The sequence below is a fragment of the Tachyglossus aculeatus genome, chromosome 7, assembly GCF_015852505.1.
Source record: "Tachyglossus aculeatus isolate mTacAcu1 chromosome 7, mTacAcu1.pri, whole genome shotgun sequence".
NCBI classification, from domain to species: domain Eukaryota; kingdom Metazoa; phylum Chordata; class Mammalia; order Monotremata; family Tachyglossidae; genus Tachyglossus; species Tachyglossus aculeatus.
Genome location: NC_052072.1, coordinates 10,360,802 through 10,386,150, shown reverse-complemented (window position 1 = coordinate 10,386,150; position 25,349 = coordinate 10,360,802). Strand labels below are relative to the sequence as shown.

At 41.2% G+C, this 25,349-nt stretch overlaps 1 protein-coding gene across 1 annotated transcript in view; it reads right to left on the bottom strand.

Annotated features, from left to right (window-relative positions):
* The window catches only part of PARD3B (par-3 family cell polarity regulator beta), a 994,526-nt gene that overhangs the window by 489,370 nt on the left and 479,807 nt on the right, over positions 1 to 25,349 (bottom strand). The window contains exon 11 of the mRNA XM_038749054.1: positions 2,190 to 2,375. Coding sequence (XP_038604982.1) covers positions 2,190 to 2,375 — 186 coding nt within the window. The remainder of the gene's footprint in view (positions 1 to 2,189; positions 2,376 to 25,349) is intronic.

The window sequence follows — 25,349 nt, the reverse complement described above, 5'->3', positions numbered from 1 at the left end:
GAGAAGTCTAATAGATAAGTGTACAAAAAGGCTCTCAATGACAACAGCTGTTTACAGTGAGTCAGGCCCACTGGGGAAAATCAGGTAGAGCCTCCACAAGAAGATTTGGGTCTTACATTTTCAGAGTGCTTTCCCCTTGCTCCTCTGCAAAACCCACCTTCCCCAAAGGGCAAAGTGCCTTAGGGTCCAATTAAGGATGTAAGGGGCCTTGAGGAATAGTGGGGGCCTATGGAGAGGTTATTTGGTGACTTGCAATCAAACTTGGGACTGATGTTCCCACTCCCCTTTGCCCAAGGGGAGGCCGTCATCAGCTTCATTGGATCCCCTACAAAACATGTTTTCAGACTGCTGTACCATATAATCCTGACAGTAGAAAAGGTGGCAATGTTCTAAAAAGCAATACAATATTTCTGAGGGAAAGGAAGAGGAGCCACACAATCGTTCCTGCCCTGAGCCTGTTAGAAAGACAGAGGTATCTAGGTACCGATCACATATAAAAACGCAAGAGTCTTAATTGGTGCCATGCACCATTTAACATCAGCTATAAATATGTTCTCTTGTAGTTTTTATTGGTGTGAGTGATCTGACTTAGTAGGTCACCATCAGTAAAGAAACTTACATGACTAGCACCTGAAATCCTTCTGTAGGAAACAGAAATTGTTAAGATTTGGTGAGATGAAAAAGAAATACACACACAAACACACACACACACACACGTACACACATACGTGTACACACACACACACACACACACACACATACACACACACACATATATGTATATATACACACATCTCCTGGCAGTAAAACCACAGGATACCAAAAGGTCAAGGTTTTGCTTTGAATTTTGAGAAAGTCATTTCTTTCATTTTACCTGAAATAAATACTGGAAGCAGAAGTCATCCACATTAACAATTAGAAAGGACTGATATCCAGTAACAGGTTAAAAACAAACAAAAAAATAGCTAGGAGTTTTCACCCCAAGAATAACATGAATTGCCCACACAATTGTTAGAAGCTTTTATACAACAGAACTTTCCCAAATGATAGGTAAATTTTTCCTTTCACCATTATGGACTGCTTCAAGTTAAAAACCAAATTTACAAGGCAAGCGCTATCATCTGTCAGCTCTGGTGTACTGTTTTTCCAAGCACAAACCCATGATGTGTTTTGGAGATGGTTTTTGCTTATTTGTTTTGAGTTTCAGCTTTGCCACCCTAGGAAAGCAGAGGAATGAGGAGTGTGAAAACCACTCAGGAAAGGATGCCAAATACGCTATCTTGTCTTGTACATTGTTTTTTTTTTTTTAAAGCTGTGGTCTGTAAGTAAAAGCATGGCCATTCCTCCTCTGATTTATAAATTATTTTTTGACTGTCTCCCCTATTAGACTGTAAACTCCTTGTGGGCAAGGATCATACCTCCAATCCTTTTATACTCTTCCAAGCACTTGGTTCAGTGCTTTTTGCACACAGAGACTGCTCAAAAAGCAGTACTGATTGAATGATTAAGAGAAACAGCATGGCTTAGTGGAAAGAGCACGGGCTTGGGAGTCAGACAACATGGGTTCTAATCCCGGTTCTGCCATTTGTCTGCTGTGTGACCTTGGTCAAGCCACTTAACTTCTCTGTTCCTCAGTTCCCTCATCTGTAAAATGGGGATTAAGACTGTGAGCCCCATGTGGGACAACCTGATTACCTTGTATCTACCAGCTCTTAGAACAGTGTTTGGCACATAGTAAGTGCTTAACAAACACCATAATTAGAAGCAGCATGGCTTAGTGGAAAGAGCATGGGCTTGGGAGTCAGAGGTCGTGGGTTCTAATCCCAGCTCTGCCACTTATCAGCTGTGTGACTTTGGGCAAGTCACTTAACATCTCTGTGCCTCAGTTACCTTATCTGTAAAATGGGGATTAAGACTGTGAGCCCCACGTGGGACAACCTGATTACCTTGTATCTACCCCAGCACTTAAAACAGGGGTTGGCACACAGTAAGAGCTTAACAAATACCATCATTAACTGATTAAAACAAAATGACTGTAGCTCAGAACAGTCAAGTGAGCTGGTTTGGCAACCAGCAGATGGGAGGAGGTGGTGGCCTAATTGTCCTAGGTGCTTACCAAATCTGTAGCCAACAATCGCCAGTCTAACTCTGATTCTCCTGATTCTCATTCCCATACTGCTCCCCTGTACCTTAAAAGCAGCACCTCCGTGGATGATGGATTTGATGAAGATTCCCAAGTCGGCCCCTGTCTCTCGGGATTTGTTCCCTTTCAAGCTCACTCCGAGCCCAGCGGAACCTGAGTCATTCAGAGGGACCTCAAAGGTCAGCTGTTCAGTTGCCTCCAGAGAAAGAGCCCAGCAGTCAGGCTCTCCTTTCTGTCAGAAAGAATACAGATAAACACAGTGAATGATGGAAAGAAGATTAAATGCTTCCTACTCTTGGAGCGCCAAACACAATCCAATTGGCAAAGACAGGATCGTTGGTCTAATATGGTTTTGTACAATTGCTCCCAGAGGGCAGGGAATGTCTTTTCTGCATTCTGAAAAGTGCCCATCAAAATGCTCTGTATTATAGGTCCGTGGAACAGGTCGTTTGGTCTGTGCAAACAACACTTAATGCGTAAACCCAGTCCTAAGATTTAACTGGAAATTTTCCAGTATAGTTTGAGAAAGAACACAAATGGAAAATGAACCCTAAGAGCTGCATTTGTCAACATCAGGAAAATGTTTTATTTTACTTGGGCTTTGCTCTTCAAGTTAAAGTCGCAATGGGTGTTCCCAGAAACGGATGAGACGGGAGTCTCTTACACCCCATCCTGGAATTCTCCCTTCCACTCCGGGAGAACACCGGGGAGGGAAAACTGTGCAGGATCAATCAGCAACATAGCTTAACTGTGCATAAACTTCATAAACACAGAGACAGCTCTGCCTCTGGGAGGCAGGCAGAGAATTCCGCTCAGAGGATCTGGGTTCTCTCTGGTCAAACTGCCAAGAGGATAGCTTGGTGTAGGGCACTCCTGGACTTCAGGACCTTCAAAAGAGACTCCCAAAAGTCATACTGTTAAAGGGGAAGGGAGCGACGCCCGGTTCCTGAACAAGATCAGAGAACCTATTTTGACTAAAATTGATTCCGAATTGTTTATTCATCTAATTATGGATGCGTAATATGGCTACATTAATGTTCTTATATGCAGTCGGAGATTGCACCACAAAGGGGCTGACCCACAGCCCTGAATGGAGCTAAATGGATATACCCATGGTGATAGGGTAACATCTCCCTCTTCCCCACCTTCTGGGCTCTCCTCTTCCCTCTACAATGTACTTTTTAAAATTTTCCCTCCCCACAACCCTGGATTTGAAAATTGTTTCTCTATTTCTCTGGGGCTCCCGTTCACCTTCCCCTCCCTGTACTGATCCACCCTTCTCCTTCATTCCGTTCCCACCTTTATCCTCCCCAACAACACCCTCATCCTGCTCATGCCTCTGAAGCTAATGCCCATCAATCAATCAATCAATAAATAAATGGTATTTCCTGAGCACTTACTGGGTGCAGAACACTGTCCTAAGCCCTTAGTAAAAGAAGCTGGCAATGTAAAATCAAAACTGATGGGCTGTACAGTTGAAACAGATGTGAATTTAGAAGCATGAGTTCCATTAGTTTCAACTTAAAACATCTTGTGTCTAGTATTGCCCATTATTTCAATCTGCTCTATAATTTAATCAGACGTGTTGTAGACAATGATTCCATAACAAGGGTTCCCTGAAGGATTACTGTCATTATCAACTACAACCCCTTTATCTGGTGAAGCCCCCTAAAATAAACGGATAAGATGCCATGGCCTAATGGAAAGAGCATGGGGCCTGGGAGTGAGAGAAACTAAGTGCTAATCCAGGCTCTGTCTTGGACCTGCTGTGTGATCTTGGGCAAGCCACTTCGCTTCTCTGCGCCTCAGTTCCCTTATCTCCAAAATGGGGTTTCAATGACTGTTCTCCTTCCTACTTAGCCTGTGAGCCCCATATGGGACCTGATTATTTTATGTCTACCTCAGCACTTAGTACAGTATTTGGTACATAATAATTGCTAAAAATATGTTATTATTATTATTACTATTATCACATTGTCTCATCCATTGTAGAAGTGGTTTAAATCCTGCTAGTCGCTGACAAGGGGGTGGAGCTGGGGAAAAGAAGCAGCAAGGCCTAGTGGAAAGAGCTTGGGAGTCAGAAGGATCTGGGTTCTAATCCTGACTCCTGCACTTGTCTGCTGTGTGACCTTGGCAAGTCACTTTACTTCCCTGTACCTCGGATACCTCATCTGTAAAATGGTGACTAAGACTGTGAGCCCCCATGCTGGACATGGACTGTGTCCAATGTGATTTGCTTATATCTATTCCAGTACTTAGTACAGTGCCTGGCACATAGTAAGTGCTTAACAAATATCATTTAAAAAAGGGGGGGTGGGACATGTGGTGAGGCCTATTCCCATCTCTCCCATAACAGCCTCTCTGTCCCCACACACCCACTCAACCCAACCCTTTCTGAAGCCCCCCTCCACCTCCTCTCTGCCCCTGTGGAGGGGCATGGTGACCCCACCTCTTAGAGCCCCCCTCAATACCCCAACAACCACAAGGGCCCTCTTTCCACCTTCTCTTTGCCCCTCCTTTGTGACTAGCAGGAAGAGATGAGTGCGGTGGGGCAGCAGGGATGGGTACGGGAAGGATACTTATTTTTATTTTTCAGAAACTTTCTCTGCCTCTTTATAAATCTCTGTGACCCACTATGATTTCACTGCATCAGAAGAATGGCAGAGCTTCCAATCAAACAGATCCAGTCTGAAGGAACCCTTCAGAAGACACAGCTCAAGAGCTTCCCATAAATCAATCCCTTCAACTGGGTGGAGTGCGATCAGATACAGGTGCCCAGAAACACCCATAATTCAATTAAATTTAGTTTAGTTAATGCACACCTGAATCATGCATCATAATAAGTGCTGCTTGAGGGCAGGGATCGTGTCCACTTATCTACTGTACTCTTCCAAGTGCTTGATACAATGCTCTACCCACAGTAAATGCTCTATAAATGCAACTGATTGATTGACTGGATGATAACCAATATTCCCACAAATCCCCACTATTTGCTGCTTGGGAGGTAACAGAAGAACAAGTATGAAGGAGCTTAATATGAGAATGCAATTACTTAACCATTACCTAACCAATCTGAAAGCCAGTGTTTTTGACTATTTACTGTGGTACTTTGCTAAGTGCTTTTGATGGGTCAAAGTACTAGGGCAGAACAATATAATCAGGTTGGACACAGTCTCTGTCCTATATAGGGCTCCCTGTCAGAGTTCACCCAGAAGGACAATGAAACAAATAGCTAAAGAAAATGTACCCAGCACATCAAAAAGTTGTAAGGAATTTGATTTTATGTCTTCATTAGAAATTTTGGATTCTCTTTCCTATGTGGAACAAACTTTCCAATTAATAATTTATCCCCCTAAAGTTTACACCATGAAATTCAAACACAGTGACCTCAATTCTCCCAGTGCTTAAAGTTGGAAGGAACAGTAATATTTTAATAATAATAATATTAATGGCATTTATTAAGTGCCTACTATGTGCAAAGCACTGTTCTAAATCCGGGTGTGGGGGGGGGGGGGTGTTACAAGGTGATCAGGTTTTCCCATGAGGGGCTCACAGTCTTAATCCCCATTTTACAGATGACATCACTGAGGCACAGAGAAGTTAAATGACTTGCCCAAAGTCACACAGCTGACAATTGGCAGAGCTGGAATTTGAACCCATGACCTCTGATTCTAAAGCCCATGCTCTTTCCACTTAGCCACATTGGGGACTGTGTGGTGAATCACTATATCTACCGCATCAACACTGTTGGGAAACACTACCCAGTTCCCTAACGATAGGAAACGTGCCTCACTTAATTCTCAGAGAATAGTGTGAGGCCCTGGAAGAATTGGACTCAGTGATACCTTGTTAGTCTGCTATCTGCTACTGGTTTTTCTGGAACTGTTGTCACTGTTATAGATGATGCCTTCTCACCACTTCCTTCAAATAAAGTAATTTACAGCCACAAAATATTTTCCTCAGGAAAAAAGCGACTTTAGAGTCTGCGCCTTTGAACTTCCGGACTGCTTGTAACCCCTCCAGCATCAGAAGAGCGGTCGGATAAATCCTGAGGTGTCTTGGGAGTATTAGCTCCAGCCTGTGGCCACCTCCAAGGGATTGGATTTCTCTGTTGGATACCTGCATAGGTCTCTGGCCCCAAATAACTCTCTAAGCTGGGACGGAGAGGGCCTGAGAGGAATGTGCTCCCTGAAACTGCTTCAGGATCGAGCCAACGTCCCAGGGCAGAACTGAAGGCACCAAAATCCACTCTAGTCAAATCAGGAGGTTGAATTATGGGTTGACAATTTCAATTCCTTAAATCAATTTCTCTATCAGCCCCTTCCAATTATTTTTCCCCCTCTTTTCCTAATACATTGCATCCTGTGCTACATGTACAATAGACCCTTAATAAATAGATGTTGATGATAATGATGCAACAGGAGTACACAGAAGCAAAGAAACAAATTTCAAAAGCTTCTTCCTCAGACTTTCTGGATATGGAGAAACTGGTTATTACAGAACTGGACTGGAAGGTTTTTCTGGCTCTGTGTGGGTTGGAAGGAAGACAGACAGCTTCCCCATATGCTGGAGTCAACCAACAAGGGCCTTCCCAAACTGAGCCTCAGATGAATTGGTTTGGGAGAGAAAAGGGAGATCCGCTCTGCAGGACCTCAGATGACAGAAGTTGGGAAATCATGTCTGTAGGCTCTGACTGTGGGATGCTAAAGGAATGATGCTTTAAAAGGGGAAGGAGAGGTGATAATCACAAAGTTAGCCCAAGGTGTTGGTCAGTTCCAGCTGAGGTAATTAACTTGAATCAAAATCTATATTGCAACAGAGCCCTAAACCCATGCTTGTAAGTGGAAACAACTCAGCTTTGCAGCCCAAAGGGAATCAAACCGTCCACTGGGGCAAAATTCAATTTCCCAGAAGCCCTGGTCGGACTTGAAAGCATCCAAGCTGAACCTTTTACGGCTCTCCTTTCATTAAACGTTATGTTCTTGGCTCAGTAAGAGCAGGCTCTGGATGACTTCCCCTTACCTCCCAAATGTGTAATTAGCCTGGTGGTGAGCAGCTCGCTTTATGCAAGAATTATGTTTCACATGCAATCATTTTGTCAATTACCAAAACGCAAACAAAAGGTTTTTTTTTTTTTCTTTTTAGGAAAAGGAAGACTTTTTCTGAAGCAAATGCCATCTTTGGCAACTTTTCAAAGGTATTTAAAAGAAGCACAACACTCAACTTTCTTCAAATAAAGTTCAAAGAAAATTAGGGGCTGGAATTTTTGTTAGTGTGGAAAAAGGGGTGTACCATTAAATAGGTAAGGTATAATCCTCAGTGTATTTTTTTTTGGAAGATATTCTAATATCCCCTACTAGAGCAGGTGTTTGACCCTAGAGATTCCTTAAAAGTCAGAAAGTTAATTTTAACCTGGAGTCGTGCCCAATAAGGTTCAAGTTCAAGTTCAAAGGCAGTAATGTATTTTCTTTCATTTGCACTTTTCAGAGTAGAATGGAAGAAAAAGTAAAAGTAAGTGAGAGAGGCAAAAACATATCAAGGACCATATGCCTGATTGTTGGGGAAAGATTATTTAAAAAATTACAAAAGTCACTTCAGAAATGCCTTGTATAAAATAAATCCATACGAATCTTGCCTTAATTAGGAGAATTATTTTTAAACTCTTTGTATCAATGTAACCAATGCTCTGAAAGATTTGAAGATATTTTTCGTGGTAACTTTTTCAAAAGAGTCTGCTGAATAAAATTCATCATAAGGTTCACTACTATCTGAATTAAAATCAACTGTGGAAAAGTAAACATTAATTGCTTAACAAGTATCAATGGAAGCATGTCTCTCCAGTCACTATAAATAAGTATAGCTAATCAATCAATCAATAGTCGTAGCTGAGCTCCTAAGTGCAAAACACTGTACTGAAGTTAATGCCAAATAAAACCAGTTTGACATTAAACTTTTGCCCCCGTAAAGATTTTCTTTGAAATGAAATCCATGTTTGTATCTTTTACCCTAACGTTTCAATTTCCTATGTTTTATCTTTTCCCCATCTATTTTGCCTTTGGAAATTATTCACAGATTTCTCCAAAGTTTTTATTTTATGAGTTTTTTTAAAAAGGCAAGTAAATACAGCTACATACATGGTTTACTCAAAATGATAAACCTTGAATTCATTTTAGGCTGTATCAATTAGTCCTTTCAAAAGAAAGAGGCTTTGTTCTGAAATAGAAAAGAGAGTGCCCCTCTGACAACGCTTATCAAAAAACAATTTACTTTAAATGAAGGATTCACTTAATGCCAGAACACAAGTGTCTAAAAAATCAACTTTCCTTATTACCTATCTAACACAAAAGTCATTCATGTAATTTTAAATTTGAGAATTGAAAAAATACAATTCAAGAAATTTTGAGTTAGGATTCCTAGAGTAATGTTCATTCTTTTCATTTTTACAATGCATTAAAATATGATCTTTTATTACATGGTCATGAAAAATTGATAGATATATAAGTTTTTTTTTACTCTATTTATTTATTTATTTATTTATTTTATTTGTACATATCTATTCTATTTATTTTATTTTGTTAGTATGTTTGGTTTTGTTCTCTGTCTCCCCCTTTTAGACTGTGAGCCCACTGTTGGGTAGGGACTATCTCTATATGTTGCCAATTTGTACTTCCCAAGCGCTTAGTACAGTGCTCTGCACATAGTAAGCGCTCAATAAATACGATTGATGATGATGATGATGATGAAGTTGACTGGCACTGATGGATTCTGTAGTGCATTCTTCAGTGAAGGTTATAGAAATGATGAACACATCATTTTATCTCATAAAAATGCACCCTGAATAAAATTTTTATAAATATATCATAAGAATCTATATATTCTAGCCCATATTTCATTAACAGTGAGAAACTGTTAACTTTCTAAACTATTTCTTAGTGATAGATGAAACTGAATTGGAGAAGGATTATTAATTAAAAATGTTTAGTGACACTTTCATGAGGAAATATTAAAAGTTCATTATTTAAAATTTGGGTAAACATTCTTGAGGCACATAATTAGGTTTTGATAATGAAACGTTTTTAGAGAAACCATGTTTTTATATTTTAATCACCTTTAAGACTCATTCATAAAGATGCTTTGGAGGTTGCTTGTTTTAGGGGAAAGTGAATTATTTCATGGCATGAGGATATAAAACAAGAAAGGGACTGGCTGATCAAGTAAAGACATCTAAACTCTGGTTCCAGTTTTACCACTGGCCTGCTGTGTGACTGGGAAAATCGCTTAACTTCTTTGAGAAACAGTACGGCCTAGTGAAAAGAGTAGAGACCTGACCGGCTTTGCCACTTTGTTTTGTGAACTTCAGCAAGTCTCTTCACTTCTCTGAGCCCCAGTTTCCTCATCTGTAAAATGGGGATTGGAACTGTGAGCTCCATGTGGGTCAGGGGCTGTGTCCAATCCAACTTGCTTGTATCCAACCCATTGCTTAGTGCAGTGCCTGGCACAGAGTAAATGCTTAACAAATACCACAATTATTATTATTATTATTATTATTATTGATGTACAGATACATAGATAGGAATACAACGATCAAAGCAATACTTGTCAGCTCATGTCTTCATTAAGTGGGCCATGTGAGGAAAATTAGTGACAGCAGGATACTCACAGGGACACTCCAAATTATGCTGAAATGGGAAAGCCACAAACAAAGTAGGCAGATGACGTGTTTTAAAGGCACAGTGAAACAATTCCTTTGAAACTTTGGCATGGCTGTGGGCAGGGGATAGACAACAAATCAAAGCCTAGTAGATAGAGCATGGGAGTCAGAAGGGCTTGGGTTCTAATCCTTGCTCCACTACTTGTCTGCTGTGTGACCTTGGGCAAGTCACTTCCCAGCTCTGTGCCTCAGTGATCTCAGCTGTAAAATGATGATTAAGACGATGAGCCCCATGTGGGACCGGGCCTGCATCCAAGCCAATTTGCTTGTATCCACCCCAGCACTTACTGTCTGGCACACAATAAACATTTAACAACTGCCCCAGTTATTATTATTGTTATTATTAAGCAGTCCTAGGAGGGAATTCACCCATCAGAGATGAGTTACTCTTAGCAGAAATTTCCATAAAGTACTATCGTTAAGGGTGAGAACAAAACACTGCATCAAGAACTGCAGGTAGGACATTTTAATGGACAATTTTTACATTCATGTGGTGTGATAAGGATTGTTTCTCTCTTTTCTTCACTTCTCTGTCTCTGTGTACCTGTCTCTGTCTCTCTCTCTTTCTCCATCATTTACAAAGCATCTACTATATCCCAAGCACTACACTCGATGCTTCGGGACTTTACAGATGAGTTAAGAGAAGGAGCCTCTGTTCTCAAGAACGAACATAACGTGAACATGCAATTTGTCCAAGTTCAAAAATGCAATCAATCAGCCAATCAATCATATCTAATGAGCGCTTATTGTGTGCAGAGCACTGCACTAAGCATTTGGGAGAGTAAAGTATAATAGAGTTGGTAGACACATTCCCTGCCTACAGTGAGCTTACAATCTAGAGGGACCAGGCCTTCATAAACTTGTAAAGGTTATTGAAGGACTTTTTTTTTAGAAAGGGTTTGAAAGAGGGATGTGATTTGGCAAAGTCAAGATCAGGAGAGATTTCCAGGTGTTATCCTGAGCAAGGGCAGTGTAATCTCAGCTGCCAGGGAATGGAAGAAAAAAATAAAAAGAAGCTTATTTCCAGGGAGGTGAAGCATGTAGGAGCTATTTTTCAAATGAAGCTAAGCATGGTGAAAGTAGGCTATAAAGGTTTGCCAATCCCACTGAACATATTCATCGACCCTACTGCTGTTTGCTACACACATTTCTATTTTCTACAAATGCGTGCTTCTTTGTCACCTTTCCCTTATACATGATACTTGAAGAAAAATTCTGGTTTTGAATGTTGGGAACAGAAGGGCATTCTATCCCTTCTAAATTTTGTAAAACCCTTCCGAGTGGATAGATGGTGTACATCCATTGTGATTTACATTTTTGAAGACTATGCTGTTGACTCTGTCTTCTTTCCATAAAGGAAAATATATGGTGCTTAGACCCTTTGGGAAAGATTTCATTCTGCTGGGACTGGCGCTGGGAATCTCTTTATGACAAATCAGTGGTTAACTATGTTCTATTAAAGGAAATCTTAACTGAGGTTTTCAGCAGACCTGTTGTTACTGGATAGCAATATTTAGATAGTAAACACTGAAAAGAAGGCTTAGAGATGCTCCATGATGAACCAGGTCAGAAGGGTGAATTACTCCCTAGACATGTTAAGCACTGTTGGAAGTGCATTACCACTTTAGGACCATTGGGTACTATTTATTAAATCATGCTTCAGTGCGGCAAATAGCATTCTGGTAGTGTGAGAATTTCTACCTACAGCCATGTGTCTCTTCTGTTGTTGACTGATACTCGGGCTAATTGAAAAAGAATGATGCCAAAGTTTTACGGCTTTGATTCCCTTGGTCTGATGTACGAGATGGAAGAAACCCCGGCTTAAAGCTGGATGCTGAATCATGGAAACATGTATCCAGGTCGTGACAAATCATTTTCAATGTTATTCAAGGGAAACAGCGGGAAAAGTTCAGGCTCTTATGAAATCTGTCATTTGTCAGCAAAGGAAGGAATTGGGTGGAGTAAGAGAGGCATCTTCAAGCAGAGCCAAACCCCAGCCCAAACTCCGGGAAAAGCACGGCCCTTGCATTCAGGGGACTGAGGTGCTAGTTTTGGCTCTGCCACTGGCCAGCTATGTAATATCATCTTCCTCATCGGTGCACTTGGGATTAAAGTACAGGTTCTCCCTCTTCCACTGAGAGTCCCTTATGAGATAGGGACTACATTTTATCTGATGATTTAGTTTCTAGCCCCGTGCTCAGGCTGAAAACTCCTTGAGGAGAAGGATCATGTCTACCAACTTGATTGTGTTATACTCTCCCAATCACTAAATACAGTGCTCTGCACACTGTACACAATCAATGAATTCCATTGATTGATTTTTCTTTTGTTTTGCATGATGAATTGGAAAATATCCTCCCAACCTTAACTAGCCTGAATGTCATTCCCAACAATAATAAGAATAATGCTATTGCTACTAATAAATGTGGTATTTCTAAATGGCATTTATTAAGCGCTAACTATATGCAAAGCACTGTTCTAAGCACTGGGGAAGTTACAAGGTGATCAGGTTGTCCCTCAGGGGGCTCACAGTCTTAATCCCCATTTTACAGATGAGGGAACTGAGGCACAGAGAAGTTAAGTGACTTGCCCAAAGTCACAAAGCTGACAATTGGCAAAGCCGAGATTTGAACCCATGACCTCTGACTCCAAAGCCCATGCTCTTTCCACTGAGCCATGCTGTTTCTCTATTTGTTAAGTATTTACTAAGTGTGTAGGTGACAGCACAATCATCAGCATGGTGTAATGGATACAGCATAGGCCTGGGAATCATAAGGTCATGGGTTCTAATCCCAGCTACACCACTTGTCTGCTGTGTGACCGTGGGCAAGTCACTTTACTTCTCTGTACCTCAGTTACCTCATCTGTAAAGTGGGGTTTGAGATTGCGAGCCCCACATGGGACAAGGGACTGTGTCCAACCTGATGTGCTTGTATCCATCTTGGCACTTAGTACAGTGCCTGGTACATAGTAGGCGCTTAGCAAATACCATAATTATTATTACTGCTATTAATAAAAATCCACTATTACTGCAAATCCATCAATCAGTCAATCAGTGGTACTGGTATCCATGCTCTCTTTCCACGGGGAGCATACAATTTAGTGGGGGATACAGACATTAAAATAAATTAGACATTGGAAATAGGGCAGAGTGGAAGGACAAGCCATTCCCCTTTAAACCACTGGTGTCTGAGCAATGTCCACCCAAAAGGCAAGGGGCCAGGAAAAAAAGTCCAACTGTATTTCTCTCTAGATTGTAAGCTCGTTGTGGGCAGAGAACGTGCTTGTTATATTTTATTCTATTCTCCAAATGCTCAGTACAGTGCCTTGCATACAGTAAGCGCTCAATAATTGATTGATTCCTTGAATAAAATTTGCAAGAGATTTTCTCTCAAAGACACTCACACACCTGGATGCAGTCTCGCATCTTGGAACCGAAGGACTAGAGCTAACAGACTGCTACATGGCAGAATTCAATTAAGTGCATTCAATTTCCATTCAATTATGTCTCCCTTTGTACTTGTCAATTAGTCAATCAATCTATCCTTGCTACCAGTATTAGAGTGAGGAACACAGAGTGGTGGAACTCCTTATTTCTTCTTGAGTCCCCCAAAGAAGGGATTGTTGCAGAATGTTTTTAGGATCGGCACAATCCCAATCGAGATTTTGCTTGACATGGGTTAAGGAAGACTTTAAAATTTCATCTCTGAGAGGAGCTGTACCCTAAATAGGTTCTTCCTTGTCTCCCATTACAGCTGAGAGCTTTATTAATTCAGGGTGATGTTGAATCCTGCTGGTTCAGCCTTCACAGCATCGCTATGATCTACCCTTTCCTCTCCATCCAAACTGCTACCATATTAATCCAGGTATTTATTCTATCCCACCTTGATTACTTCATCAGCCTCCTTGCTGACCTTCTTGCCTCCTGTCTCTCCCCATTCCAGTCCATACTTCACTCTGCTGCCTGGATCATGTTTTTTAATGGTATTTGTTAGGTACTTATTATGAGCCAGACACTGTACTAAGCACTTGGGTAGATACAAGCTAATCATGTTGGACACAGTCCCTATCCCATGTAGGGTTCACAGTCTTAATCCCCATTTTACAGATGAAGTAATTTAGGCTAAGAGAAGTTAAGTTACTTGCCCAAGGTCACTCAGCAGATAAATACCGGAGTCAGGATTGGAACCCAGGCCTTTCTGACTTCAGGCCTATGCTCTATCCACAAGGAAATGAGTTCAGACCATGTTTCCCCACTCCTCAAGAACCTCCAGTTGTTACCCATCCACCTCCACATCAAAACAGAAATTTCTTCCCATTGGCCTTAAAACACTTCATCACATTGCCCCCTCCTACCTCACCTTGCTACTCTACTACTACAATCAATCAATCATCAATCAATCAATCGTATTTATTGAGCACTTACTGTGTGCAGAGCACTGTACTAAGCGCTTGGGAAGTACAAGTTGGCAACATATAGAGACGGTCCCTACCCAACAGTGGGCTCACACTAATGCCAACCTACTCATTATATCCCAATCTCGTCTATGTCCCCACCAACCCCTCACCCACGCCCTTCCTCTGGCCTGGAAAACCCTCCCTCTACGTATCAAACAGATGATCATTCTCCTTACTTTCAAAACCTTTTTGAAAGCATATCTTGTTCATTCATTCATTCATTCAATGGTATTAAGTGCATACTGTGTGCAGAGCACTGTACTAAGCCTTTGGGAGAGTACAGTATAACAACAGGCACATTCCCTGCCCACAACAAGCTAACAGTCTAAAAGAGGAGACAGACATTAATATAAATAAATAAATTACAGATATGTACAAAAGTGACGTGGGGCTGGTGGAGGGGGAGATGAATAAAGGGAGTGTGTCAGGGTGACACAGAAGGGAATGGGAGAAGAGGAAAGGGGGGCTTAGTTAGGAAAGGCCTCTTGGAGATGTTCCCTGACTAAGCTCTCATTTCCTCTTCTCCCACTCCTTTGTCACCCTTACTCTTGGATTTTCTCCCTTTATTCACCCCTCCCTCAGTCCCACACTTATGTATATAACCATAATTTATTTTTTCATACCAATGTCTCCACCTCAATGGCAAGCTCACTGCGGACAGGGGACATGACTACCAACTATGTTAAATCGAACTCTCTCAAGTGCTTAGTACAGTGCTCTGAATGCAGTAAGTGCTTCAATATATATGACTGGTGATTGTTGGTTATCAGAAACCCCAGCTGATTTGCCAAGGTGGGCAAGGTGGCTGGAGAAACTTTCAGTGGAGCAGCATGGGGCAGTGTGAAGCCCAAGGGATCCTGGCTCACCCTAGCATTCTCACAGTCAGATAGTTAATTATTAATTATACTACATGTTAAGTGCTCACTATAAGAAGCAGTGTGGCTCAGTGGAAAGATACTAGGCTTGGGAGTCAGAGGTCGTGGGGTCTAATCTCAGCTCCACCACTTGTCAGCTGTGTGACTTTGGGCAAGTCGCTTAACTTCTCTGTGCCTCAATTACCTCATCTGTGAAATGGAGATTAAGACTGTGAGCCCTACGTAGGACAACCTGATCACCTGTATCCCCCCCAGTGCTTAGAACAGTGCCTCACACATAGTAAGCACTTAACAAATGCTATTATTATTATTATTATTATTATTATTATTATTATTATTATTATTATTTGCCAAACACTGTTCTAAATGCTGGGATAGATACAAGATCATCATTCATTCATTCACTCATTCAATCGTATTTATTGAGCGCTTACTATGTGCAGAGCACTGTACTAAGCGCTTGGGAAGTACAAGTTGGCAACATATAGAGATGGTCCCTACCCAACAACAGGCTCACAGTCTAGAAGGAGGAGACAGTCTAGAAGGGGGAGACAGTCTAGAAGTGGGAAATTGACCTCAGATTGGCTACTGTCCCTGTCCCACATGAGGCACAGAGTAAGAGATAGTAACACCAGAAATTCAGCTCAAAACAGCATTTTATGGACCCATATGAGGAAGGGCTTGTGTGCATTATAAGGACTAATATCAAAATCGAAGAGTTTGTTTGAAATAGTCAGCTGTGGCAGTTTCATGTGATATTTCATTTCTCTTCTGGCTCAGCAGGGGAAGCCTCTCCCTTCCTCACTGACCTTCCAGTTTTCTCTCCTAAACTGGATTTCTTTGGCCCTCTTCACAATGGGGTCCCTTATCACATAACCTTTCTGGCCTTGGCATAGCCCCACCTCAGCTTCAAAACACCATCTTCTTCCTGAAAACTCCTTCAGCCTCCTCAACACGGTCCTGACTCAACTACCACCTGGCTCTCTCCTCCTTCTCCATTTTTTAGTTTGGGTTTTTTTTTTTCTTAGTTTTTTAAAAAACTGTTGGGTTAAAAAAAGCCATCTGTTTACTCAATTACATGGAAGATGGATAGGAAAGATTAAATTAAAATAAAATGCTTTGCCCATGCACATCTTTTAAAAATAAAATAATATACTGGTTTTAATCTAGAAGAAATGTTCACGATAGAGCATTAAGGAAGTGAAAGGAAAAGATTTTTATAGTCATTCTGTTATCTCATTTACATCGGCCCTTCTCTGCCATTGTGCATCGAGTCAACATTTGAAATACTTCCATTAAAAGCAAATCACTTAAAGAAGCGCGGCTAGTGTAAAGAGCATGGGTCTGGGATTCAGGGGACCTGGGTTCTAATCCTGGCTCTACCACTTGTCTACTGTGCGGCTTTGGGCAAGTCACTTTACTTTTCTGGGCCTCAGTTACCTCATCTGTAAAATGGAGGTTCACACTGTGAGCTCCATGTGGGACATGGACTGTTTTCAACCTGATTAGCTTATTCTACACCAGAGCTTAGTAGAGTGCCCGGCACAAAGTAAGTGCTTAACAAATATCATTAAAACAAACCAAAACAACACACATTTATTACATCGTGAGGACAAGGACCTCCTTTCTTGAAGTAGGGTGCCAACAGGTGTTGCTTGCTATAAGGGAGATTATTTCAGTGATTGTGATAGATGCCACTGATTAACTAAATAAGAAGGAATAAAAATGCTATTTAAAACTCAAATAATACCCATTCATACAGGTATTTTTTAACCACAGTAACTGATAAGATACAAAGCTCCAGTTGCAAATGCCTGGGCTGAGCTCATTTATGTATTTTTCTAGTATTTCATTTGCCTTGGCAGACATGATCACCACATCCTTCTTGGAATTCTGTGATAGGGTGGGAACACAGTATCATTTTGACAGCTGGTACTATTTGGCAACTGTCACTTCAGAAATAACCAAAAATAGGAATTTTCCACATTGGAAACAAAAACATATTTAGGGGATTCAATATCATGTGATTCTTAACACAGCCTTTTCAAGGCCATTATATGTTAGATTATAGAAGGGCAGAGAAAGACAATTTAACATAAATGAAGAATGAGATGTAAAGTTCCAAAATGAAAAATGACTTAATCGGTGAAAGGGACACAGGGTCACCATGGCGTTGCCAAGGCAGCCTTTGCTGTCAACACTTGGAAATGCAGACTGTGTCAATATCGGGTTCCAAATCCTGTTGGTTCTACCTTCACAATATCTCTAGACTATTCCTCATCCTCTCAATTCAGAGTGATACCCTGTTGATCCAAGCCCTTCTCATATCCCTCCTTGACTACTGCATCAGTTTCCTTGCTGACCACCCTGCCATTTGATTCTCACCCTCTGCAGCCACTACTTCATTCGTTCGATCGTATTTATTGAGTGCTTACTGTGTGCAGAGCACTTGGGGGAGTACAATACAACAGTCAACATACTCCCCGCCCAAAACCAGCTTATAGTCTCACTCTGCTACTAGATCGTTTTTGTAAAATTAAGTTCCATCTGGTAACTCAACAACCTCCAATTGCTGCCCATTCATCTCAGCATCAATCTTACCAACAGCTTTAAGGCATTCAATTAACTATTCGCCCACTACCTACCCTTGCCGATCCCAACCCACACAATTCACTCGCTCAATGCCATTCTACTCACTGTACCTGAATCTTGTTTTTCTCTCTCAAGTCCTCCCTCTGGCCTGGAACAATCTCCCCCTTCATATGTGACAGATCAATCAATCAATCAAATTTATTGAGCACTTGCTGTGTGCAGAGCACCATACTAAGCAATTGGGAGAGTACAATACAGCAGAGTTGGTAGACATGTTCCCTGCCCACAACTAGCTTACAGTCTAGAGAGATAACCACCTCTGTCCACCCACCTTCAAAGCCATACTAATATCATACCTTCTCCCAAAGGCTTTCTCGAAGGCTTCATGTCCCCTATTCTAATTCTAAGAGTTCTCAACTCTTTGATCGGTACCCCTTAAGCACTTGAAAGACATCCTACCTCCAGCCCCACAGCACTTATGTTCACACCCATTTCTCCAGCTGTAATTTTTTTTTAATGCCTGTCTCTCCTCGCATCCGTAAATTCCTTATGTGCAGGGATTATGTCCTCCAACTCTCCCAAGTGCCTAGTACAGTGCTCGGCACACGGGACGTGCTCAGTAAATACTACTTATTAATTGCATAGCTTTAGCCTCCTTTGACTTTCCTCTTCTTTTCCCCAGTCTCACAATCAGCAATGCTGTCGGAGGAAGATAATGGCATTTCATCCATGTGTTTCATTCCAAACCCAGTGCACGTTTACTCTGCTTAACCGCGGAAATTACTCACAGTTAATAATCAGATGAGTGACCTTACGATAAGAAGGAACATCCAGAATTTAAAGATGACTTTGTATTTTGAAGGGTGGGAACACCTATTTCTGTAGCTCACCAAGGACAAAATTTACTACTTGTTCCAGTTTGTAACACTTGTTATCTCCCTGACTCCCGTGTACCTAGATATAAGAAACTCGGTCATTTTAGTTGTCAATCAAGCAATGGGTGGCATTTATTGAAGACTTACTGTGTGCAGAACGGGACTTAAGTCACTTTCATAGTATTTTATTCTTCATGTAAAGATTCCATCTGGACTCTTTCATAACTGAATTTTAAGATGCACCTAGTTACAGTTCTACTGCTGCCAATGTTAAAAATTAGAATCTTAATAAAGAGTAAATGTAGATGCACAAACCAAGTCCAATCCATAGCACCAGTCTCCCAGAGTATGCCATACGGGTAAGCAGTCAATTAATTCATTCCCCCTTCTAGAATGCGAACCCGTTGTGGGCAGATATTTTCTCTACTTGTTGCTGAATTGTACTTTCCAAGTGCTTAATACAGTGTTTCGCACACAGTAAGTGCTCAATAAATATGATTGAATGAATGAATGAATCTTCTCAAAAGTGATAAATCACCCCCGCCCCTCTTTACAAAAGAAACAAATTTGGGTAGTTTCAAAAGATGGATCCTCTTCCTTTTAATTTCTTCTCAGTCTGGTCTACGGTAATTAATGTCTACTCAATACTGAGCTCAATTCCCTGCCTCCCCTGGGATAATACTTTCAATTAAACCTTTTATTTCAGCTAAAAGCGCCTGTTTCCATTGACCACTGCACTTTGTATCTGTGGATTTATGATAATCTAATGCACATCTCCTTCCCTGGAAGGATGGCCTTATTCATCCCTATTGTTGTTGTGCTAAAAGAGAAGTTTTTTTAAAAAAAAGCCCCCCTTGACTAGAGTCAGGAAGGAAATGGTATTTGTTTAACTCAGTGAGAGGCCTTTCCCTACCTGCCTAATGCCCTTGACCAGCAGAGGAGCTTGGCCTCTCAATGTGCTGGCTGCCCCTTGACTGGCTGTTCAGTGTCGATAAGAGATGCCAATTCCCTTGAGTGCTATTCAGAGCTCAAAGCAAGAGGCCATAGGCTCTGGAGGGTTATTTTCAAAGGACTGTTTAGGAAGTAAGACATTTACATGCCGTCTCTATTCTTTTCTGCAAGAAGCCCCACAGGTTAAAGTGCAACAGCTGAATCTTGGCCTCCTCTAAACTGTTATCTGCCAGAAAGGCTGCAATTTGAAAGTCAGCTGCCTCGTTGTTTACGGCTCATGGCCTCCACCTTCTTTCCAATTAGGCCTCAGATAATTCTGTTTGGGATTTTTAAGCCCACAAATAATAGTGACATGTTATTAACTTAGCCGACGTGAAAAACTGCACTGTATGTTGCAATCATACTCAACGATGATACCGAAAGCAGTGCTAACTCAGAGTACTGTCACTACAAAAGCTCATTACAGTACAGGAAATAAGTCATTGTTCTATAGCTCCCCAAACTAAACTGAACCGTATCACTAGCTTTCCAATTTGTTTAATTTCCTTGTTTGTCTATATATCACATAAAAACTCACGTTAATCATTTTATAAAAAGTGCATGAGAGCATTTAACAAATAGCTGTGGAGGATAATGATAACAGGCGCCTGAGATGCTCAGGAGCAGATCCTAAATGCTTGAAGACTGAGTTGATAGATGTTGAGGAATATTTGTAATCTTTCTCCCTTTCATTTTTGTCACGAACAGCACAAAGTGAACTTTCTTTCTAATGGTGGGTACCATCTTCCATGTTGCTTGCTTTAAAATAAAACATAACTGAAACACCATTCTGAAATACCATGTTTTTGAGAATTATGAAAAATGGACTCAGGAGAAACCAAGTGTATAAAAGTTTATCATGGCTCACCAAGTGATGTAGAAGGCTTACAAAATGTGTCTTTCATTAAGCATTTAAACTGCCAGTCAGGAAATTGTTGGAATAAAAATCCATCAGAATATTACATTTTCCTTACATTTGTAATAAAATTCCCTTTCTAATGAAAACATGATGTGAGATAACTACAATCATTATACATATTGTTCTTTATGCTCATGAGTGACACAGTAATGCTTTTTAAAATAACATAAATGTATCACGTGTCTTTAAAACAGTAGGTTTTGCTCATTTCACTATTTCTCTTAGCTGACCCATTCCAGTAATATAGGTTAGTTTAAAATGCCCATGGGTTGAGGCAAATGTGGTTATTGAAGTAAAAGATGAGTATTATTTTTATTATCATTATGGCATTATTATTATGGTATTTGTTAATCGCTTACTATAAGCACCGGGATAGATTCAAGGTAATCAGGTTGCCCCACAAGGGGCTCACAGTTTTAATCCCCATTTTACGGATGAGGTAACTGAGGCATAGAGAAGTTAAGCAGCTTGCCCAAGGTCACACGGCAGACAAGTGGCCAAGCCAGGATTAGAACACATGTCCTCTGACTCCCAAGCCTGTGCTCTTTCCACTTAGCCACTCTGCTTCCCATTATCATAGCTGTCATCTGGGCTCTTGGAGAAATTCCATGGACTGTAGTCCCTGGCCCCCATTGGAAAGTTGGAGAAGGAAGACAGCCCTGATGGCCATCCCTATCTCTGGCAGCTAGAATCCTGACTCCTCTCCTCCAAGAGGCCCCCCTCATCCCTCATTTCCCCTAGCCACCCTCCCCTCTGCCTCGACTCTGCGCTTGGCTGCGTATCCCTTTAGCGTTTTGATGACTTACCCCCAACCCCACGGAACTTATGTAAATATCTTTATACTCTATCAATCAATGAAAGGTATTTAATTACCTGTTACCTGTGGGCAGAGCTCGGTATTAAGCACTTGGGAACGCCTACTCTGTTATATTGTACTCTCCCGGGAGCTTAGTGCAGGGCTCTGCAAACAGTTAATGCTCAATAAATATCTTTGCTTGATTGATTGACTGACTCTTGCTAGGTGCTAGGTGAGGCCTCTATTGCTTCTCCTGTTGCCCTCCCTTTTCGGGTTGAGGGGCATTTCTGCATGCAGGCCCCTTGTGTTGGGTCCCCGAGGGAGCTGCATTGGCCTAGAGCAACTGGTTATATTCCCTCTGGCTCTCTCCTGCTCACCATTTTCCGCTGGGGATACTCACCCACCTACCTCTCATCACTTCAAATTACTTTCTCCACCTTCAAAGCCTTATTGAATAGGCTTATTCAAAGCCTTAAGAGCCAAAAAAACTTGCTTCTGCTTGTAACCTACTCAGATGAGATCTATTTACTAAATGAATGCCCAAAAGACCTTTCTTTCCAGAGATGAGACATCTTCTCCAAGGTTCATGGTTGGCTGAGAAAGACAGTCACCATTCTTACCTGTGGAAACTTAACTGGGGATTTTATGCTAAAACCAATACCTCTTTTCTTTTTGAATGGTATCTATTACGCATTTACTACATGCCAAGTCCTGTACTAAGCCATCAATCAATCAAATTTATTGAGCACTCTGGAGAAGACACAAGTCAAAGTCAGTCTTTAACCCACAAAAACGTGCTTGGTACAGTGCTCTGCACACAGTAAGTGCTCAATAAATACAATTGAATGAATAAGGTCCCCAATCTAAGGGGAAAAGCGAACAGGTACAAAATCCCAATTTTACAGATGAGGAAACTGAACCCTAGAGACGTTGTGACTATTTTTTTAGTGGTATTTATTACGTACATACTACAGTGCCAGTCACTGTACTAAGCACCGGGGGTAGACAAAAGCCTATCAGGTTGGACAGAGTACATGTAGTACATAGGGCTTACAGCATTAATCCCCATTTTACAGATGAGGTAACTGAGGTACAGAGAAGTTAAATGACTTGTCCAAGGTCATACAGCAGACAAGTGGTGGAGCCAGCACTAGAACCCACATCTTTCCGACGCCCAGATTCATGCTGTACCCACTAAGCAACACTGTTTCTTCTTTACCAAACTCAGAACTGCTCCGAGGTTTATGGCTGCCAAAGTCAGACCGCCCCCCTCCTCATCTGTGGAAAGGGAACTGGAGATTTTATGTTAAAACCAATACTCCATTACCAAGCCTGAAACTTCTGTGTGCTCACTGACACTGATCAATACCAATTTGCATTTTAAAACCTAAGGCCTCACTCTCCCTACCTCCTTGAAATCTTCTTATATCATTTCTATGATCATGGTGCTTTCCAAGAACGAATTCATAAGGCAAATTGAAGTTTGACAGTACTATCGGATACTTGTCACAGGACCAGGTTATACTTATCTGAACAATGTGCTACTGTGATCTTCTTGGATCAGGCCATATGGTTGCAACATGTGAAAAGCAGATCAATTTGAAAAATAACGCACAATGCCTCCTCGAATTTATATAGCGCTTTTATATTTCAGTCCTACAACATCATTTATGAGCTTGTCCTCAAAAGATTCCTGTTGGACTGGTGTGATTGTCCCCATTTTCCAAATGAGGATGCTGGGGTACAAAGAGCTTAAATAACTTGTCCAAGGTCACCCTGCAGGTTAATTAATAATAATAATAATAATAATGACATTTATTAAGCACTTACTATGTGCAAAGCACTGTTTTAAGCACTGGGGAGGTTACAAGGTGATCAGGTTGTCCCGGGGTGGGGGCTCACAGTCTAAATCCCCATTTTACAGATGAGGTAACTGAGGCACAGAGAAGTTAAGTGACTTGCCCTAAGTCACACAGCTGACAATTGGTGGAGCCGGGATTTGAACCCATGACCTCTGACTCCAAAGCCCATGCTGCTTCTCAGGTTAGTGGCAAAGTTGCCCCCATATCCAGTCTCCTCATTTTAACCCTGCCCTGTGCACACTAGATCACGCTGGCCCCTAGGACCATGAAGAGAATCCAGATGAATGATGACAACGACCATATCTGACTCCTGCAAAGCATTCAAAAATTAATAATGTGCTGGTAGCACTTGGGTGTCATTTTAAATCACTGCAGTACCTTGAGAAAAAATCGATCTTAACCCCTTCAGTGCTTTATTATTTGTGACAAGTTCAGTGAAAGGGCACCTGCTGAACTCCAAAGTATGCATCAAATGCTCTGAATGCTCATTAAAAATAATGAGAACGTATTTAAAAGCCATTGCCTAAGCAATCTTCAGGGACCCAGCATGGGAGGAGTTAAGTTGCAACACACTGTTGTTTAAGTGGCTTCCCTTTACCAACCCCCCATCAAAGAAATAATCCTGAAATTTACAGTTTTAAGGATGGCTATCACTCCTTTGTCTTAAAAATACATTTCTTTAAAAAAAGGCAAAGGAAACCTGATCAAAGCTTTAACACTATTTTTGAAATACAATGGAGTTGAAGTGACAGCTTCTTACTTGCTGATTTTACTTTGATAACAGCTAGACAACCCAACTAAAATCAGTTGGGCCAGCTATTTTGTTCCTATCTTTAAACACCCTTCAGAAAAATCAATTATTGGTGTTTACTGAGCTCTTACTATGTGGAGAGCACTGTATTAAGCACTAGGGAGAGTACAATACAACAGAACCAGAGCCCACGTTCATTTATTCATTCATTCAATTCATTCAATCGTATTTATTGAGTACTTACTGTGTGCAGAGCACTGTACTAAGTGCTTGGAAAGTACAATTCAGCAACAAAGAGAGACAATCCCTGCCCATAACGGGCTCACAGTCTAGAAGGAGGAAGACAGACATCAAAACAAGTAAACGGGTATCATTAGCATCACTATCAATAAATAGAATTATAGATACATACATATCAAAACAAGTAAACTGGCATTAATTATAAATAAATAGAATTATAGGTAGGTACATATATACACAAATGCTGTGGGGCAGGGAGAGGGGACAGAGCAAAGTGAATCGGGGCAATGGGGAGGAGAGGAGGAGCTGAAGAGAAAAGGGGGGCTTAGTCTGGGAAGGCCTCCTGGAGGAGGTGAGCCTTTAGTAGGGCTTTTTAAGGAGGGAAGTGTGACTGTTTGGTGGATTTGAGGAGAGAGGGCATTCCAGGCCAGAGGTAAGATGTGAGCCAGGAGTCGATGGTGGGACAGGTGAGAACGAGGCACAGTGAGGAGGTTAGTGGCACCAGAGGAGCAGAGTGTGTGGGCTGGGATGTAGAAGGAGAGAAGGGAGGTGAGGTAGGAGAGGGCAACGTGATGGAGAGCTCTCAAGACAGTCATGTTCTCTGACCATAAGCTAGAAAGGAACTTACAACAACATACTCACTTGACTTAAACCTATGGTGTCTAGCAAACGTGCTGACCACAGGCTAGTCTGTAGTCTACAGACAATTAAGCCAATCAAGGTCCTTTCCTGAGTTTTGGAAGCAACCCCTTATCCAGCTGCCCTGAACTACTAGCAATGTTTGACTCCCTGGATAATAAAGATACTCTTGTGATTCCTAATACTTTACTGATCTGCTTCAAAAAGGGATTCACGAATGCCCACATGTTCTCATTTTTAGTTTTCTCAAAACTTAGATAATGATGGAGCTGACCTTTTCACCTAAAGTAGTGTGTTTGGGCTCCAAATTTCCAAAACATGATGTTTTGTTGTTTCTGGTTTTTTTAGTCACCATCACTAAAATCATTTCTGGGACAAAACACTTACTATTTTACGTATTTGACACTTACACCCAAGAGTTGCCTTACCAAACCATGTTTGAAAAACAAAATGGTGAAAACATCTCCCACTTGTTTTAATCATTTTAAAAAAGAACAT